The 4,508-nt window shown below is 39.4% G+C and overlaps 1 protein-coding gene across 1 annotated transcript; it reads right to left on the reverse strand.

Moving 5' to 3' along the window:
- Nucleotides 1-1,302: 1,302 nt before the first annotated feature.
- On the reverse strand, nucleotides 1,303-4,177 carry LOC308343268 (interferon-gamma-inducible GTPase 10-like; the record flags this gene model as incomplete). The annotated part of the gene is made up of 2 exons (XM_080804316.1): nucleotides 1,303-1,326; nucleotides 3,041-4,177. The coding sequence occupies 2 exons, from the start codon at nucleotides 4,175-4,177 to the stop codon at nucleotides 1,303-1,305; spliced, it is 1,161 nt and encodes a 386-aa protein (XP_080660442.1).
- Nucleotides 4,178-4,508: the final 331 nt, after the last annotated feature.

The raw sequence follows: 4,508 nt of genomic DNA on the forward strand, positions 1-4,508 counted from the left end.
AATATCCTAACTGATGAAACTCAACACCAAAAACCCCCAAATAATCCAACTTCAAAAATAAGAAGACATGAACAGCCATTTCTCCAAAGAAGATGTACAGGTGGCCAACAGACACATGAAAAGATGCTCAACATCACTGCCCATCAGGAAATGCAAACTAAAGCCCAATGAGATATCACCTCACACTTTTCAGAGGGACTGAAATAAACACACACACACACACACACACACACACACACACACACACACACACGAAACAGGTGCTGCTGAGGATGTGGAGGAAAGGAACCCTCCCACGTTGTTGATGGGAATGCAAACTGGTGCAGCCAATCTGGAAAACAGTATGGAGGTTCCTCAAAACCTTAAATATAGAGCTGTCCTGGGATCCAGCAATTGTACTATTAGGCAATTACACAAAGGATACAAATATACAGTTTTGAAGCGGTACCTGCACCCTGATGTTTACAGGAGCATTATCTACAATATCCAAATTGTGGAAAGAGCTCAAATGTCCATCCACGGATGAATGGATAAGGAAGTATGTGATCTACACCAGAATATTACTCAGCCATGAGAAAGAATGAAAGCTTGCCCTGTGCAACAACTTGGATGGAGCTAGAGAGCATTGTGCTAAGCAAAATAAGTGAGTCAGAGAAAGAAAAACACCATAGAATCTCACTCATATGTGGAACTTAAGAAACCAAACAGATGATCCTGGGGGATAAAAAAAGGGAGACAAGCCAAGACATAGACTGTTAACTACAGAGAAGAAACTGATGGTTACCAGAGGGGAGGTAGGTGGGAGGATATGTGAAATAGAATGGGGAATGAGTGCACTCATCATGATGAGCACTGAGTCATGGTTAGATGTGTTGAATCACTGTTTGTACTCCTGAAACTAATATAACACTGTATGTCAACTCTATTGCAATTTTAAAAACTAAAAATAAATAAGTGCAAATAAATAAATAAATAAATAAATAGAATCTTGAAATAATTTTTATTTTGTTAAGCCAACAATAACCTCAATTTGTTTTATGCTCTGTATTTCTATAAATGTTGGGTCTTTTTGTTTAATTACACAGTTATCTAGCTTTGTAAAACTGTGGTGTGTTCCAACGTAAAACAAGTTTTACTGAGTAAAATCTAGCCCTTACACTGTCTCTGCACGTGGTACCACTAATTCCCCTATAGATAATGGAATTTTATTACTGAAGTTGTCTTTTGTTAAATTGAAGAACATAGCAAATATTTATTAATATTTTGCACTGTCTTAGATCATCACTAACATGATATATGGACTTACTTCTTGCACTGAACAGTATCCTGGAGATGAGAGCATAGCAGTGTACAGGGTATTACTCCTCTGTACAGTTGTCCAGTCATCTATTTTGTGGATGTAACATTTCCTGCTGAAGAACATTGGATTTTTGTGTTTTACCATTTCAGTCAGTGCTGTGATTAATAGTTTTAAGCAGACATATTTTGTATTTTTTTTCTAGTTGTTTTGTTCTTTTCCCCCAGGTTTATTTAGGTAAAACTGACAAACAAAATCATATATATTTTAAATGTACATATATATTATAAATCATATATATTTTAAATGATATATGATTACTGCAATGAAATTAATTAACACACCCATCAACTCACATATGCGCCAAATTAATACATCCATCACCTCACATGTTTATCCTTTGTGTGTGTGTGGTGAGCAGGTGGAGAAACTACTCTCTAACAAATTTCAAATATTGTGTTGTATTATTGCACAGTGTTACTAAGTATAGTCACATGCCACACATTCACCTTATAACTGAAAGAGGTGCTCTTTCAGCAGCATTACATATTTCCCCCACTTTCCACCCCCTGCCAGCCATGAATCTACCCTCAATTTCTGTGGCCCAGGTTCTTCAATGTGAGATCACTGGGGCAAAGTGTAAATGAGTGTGTAACTTTTATTGAGATGGCCTAATTCACCACATTACAGGCAGGTCATTTTGTGCAAACACCAATATTGCATGACAATAACTATTTCTCTACCGTTTCACCCACGGAATGTCAAACTGTACAATCTCCTCCAATGTAATGATATGAAAAATGATATGTTAGTGATATGACATTCCTCTTATTAGATGAGGGATCAGATATGATTACGAAAAACTTTTGTAATTTTTAAAAATTTCCACTTAGATTTGCCACAATCCTCTTGTCTCTTATTCCCTAACTTCTCAAGTTCAGACACAAAATACACTGAGAGCAACCAAGGGGTGTTGGTTGCAATATGCAAACCTTGGACTATGTCCCTTCTTATGCACTTGTCCCTCTCACAAGTTACCCCAGATAACGGTTTTCCTTAGCTGATGTTTCTCTTTCATTTCCGGTGACACATGTTCAGCTCTCCATCTGTTATGTTCTTAAATAAAATGATAAGTCTAGAGAGGACAAGGAGGATATCAGTCACCTTAATTGAGGATCTATTAATGATCAGAACGTATGCATTCCCAACAAAATGTCAGGAACACCAAAATTGCACTATGTATGCATTCATTTAAAAAATCGTTTTTGAGGACCTACTGAATGTGTGCACAGCCATTTTTTACTAGATGTCGGTAGAGAGACCAGTGCTGGCTATGAAGTAACCATCACACAAGGACTAAGATCATCTGAAGGAAGGATTCTTTAGAGCTGATTACTCTCACTATCAAATAATAGTCACTAAGTGGGTAGTTTGTTTGAGAGTGTATTATGGAAATGTCCGTGATACACCTTGAGGGCAGTGGGACAGGACTGCTTCAAGGGAGCCCAAAGTCAATGTTCCAGGCACCAGGCACCATGACAACACTGAGAAGAATCAGGAGCTGGGTGCCTCACTTTTCCCATTATTATTCCTGACATGCTGAAGTAGAGAATTTGGTCCAGAGCCCACAGCATCCTTAAAATTCTCTTTTCTAAGAAGAGCTTTAGCATCCTTTGCCACACACTCAAGGAAATAATTTTGCAAACAGAAAATCATCTCAATGTAAAAAGGAGTGGCACTAACAGGGAAGAATTTTTCCACATATCTCAACAGTTTTTTGTCTAATGACTCATCATCCTTCTCAACTGATAGCAAATGGGGAGACATGAGGTTTGCCTTGAGTTTCTCTACTGACACGTTAAAGTCTTTGGCTATGGTTTCCAGGGATGCATCATCCAGACTAAAATGAGACCTGTAGAAGGATAAACTCTCCTCCAGTTTCTCCATATCCTTATCACTGAACGAACCCATAAAAAGGCTGGTGGCCAAAGTTCCAGCCTTCAGGGCCTCCAACAAGACCTTCTTTCTCAGGGAATCCCTTCTCTCATCAATGGCAACCTCAGCAACAGTTGACAGGTATTGCATGAAGATGTAGTGCTTTTGGTGCTTGTGGATTGGGAGCTCCCTCAGAAGCGTGGTCTCTAGGCGTTCGAAATCATAGTTAGACAATTCAAGGCTGGAGACTAAGAAGATCTGAGTGTCATCCATATTGGCTTTCTCCAACTGAGTCACATAGTAATTGCGGATCCTTTGCAGGACTTCATCCTTCTTGAATGTGCTGGGTTTAAACATTCTTAGATTATTTAAATCAAGGTCCACTTTAGTTCGGACAAAATAGAAATTCTTCTTCATTTTCCTAATTGCCATAGTCAGATGCAAATCATTCTCTTTGAAGTGTGTAGCAGAGATGATAATAAAGAAATCATATTCCCCAAATTTCATTTTCTGCATATACTCCTGTAGTGGAAGTTGAGTGGTTCCCAGGCTAGGCAGGTCCCATAACAACACATTGGGAAATTTTTTGTATTCATATTTAGTTCTCTCCAAGTTTATCTCCACTGGCCCAGTGTGGGCATCGTTTTCTTTGTCTTGCCCGACTCCCCGCAGGGCATTGATGAAGCTGGACTTCCCTGCCCCAGACTCCCCGATCACAGCAATGTTCAGAGGGGCATTGTCAATGTCTCTCAATGCATCACTAATTGCAGAAACGGCTCTCTGAAGGTCCCCGTTCTCCAGGTGTGATTGAATCAATGTGATGGCTTCCTGAGAGACCATTTTGCTTTCCAGTTTGAAGTCCTTAAAAAGCTTGTCAAGGCTGGAGACCAAATCACCAACCTCTGTAGGAGAAGGTGTGGAAGAGGAAGAGGAGGACTGACTCATGGCTGGAACATTGAAGGCACAATGGGGAGGAGACAAGAGGGAAGGAAAAAGAGTTAGTACAATAAGGGGTGGCTTGGGCTGTGCTGTATAACAACAGTCTTGGACACAACATTGTATCCAGAAGCCCTTCTTTTTCTGTCTAGGCATTGTGTGGACTTCTGACCTGGATGTAAAGTTTGCCCTTGCTCAGGCTCTTCCCTTATCTCGGAAAGCTCTTTTTCCTTAAGATACTCTTCAGACTTGCAGACTAATTTTTCTATCCAAACTTTCTTGCCCACATTATCCTTTATTTATCTTGCTTCACTTGTCTTTAATGTAATGTTATGAAAAT

The sequence above is a fragment of the Martes martes genome (genome assembly GCF_963455335.1).
Source record: "Martes martes genome assembly, chromosome: 5".
Lineage (NCBI taxonomy): Eukaryota > Metazoa > Chordata > Mammalia > Carnivora > Mustelidae > Martes > Martes martes.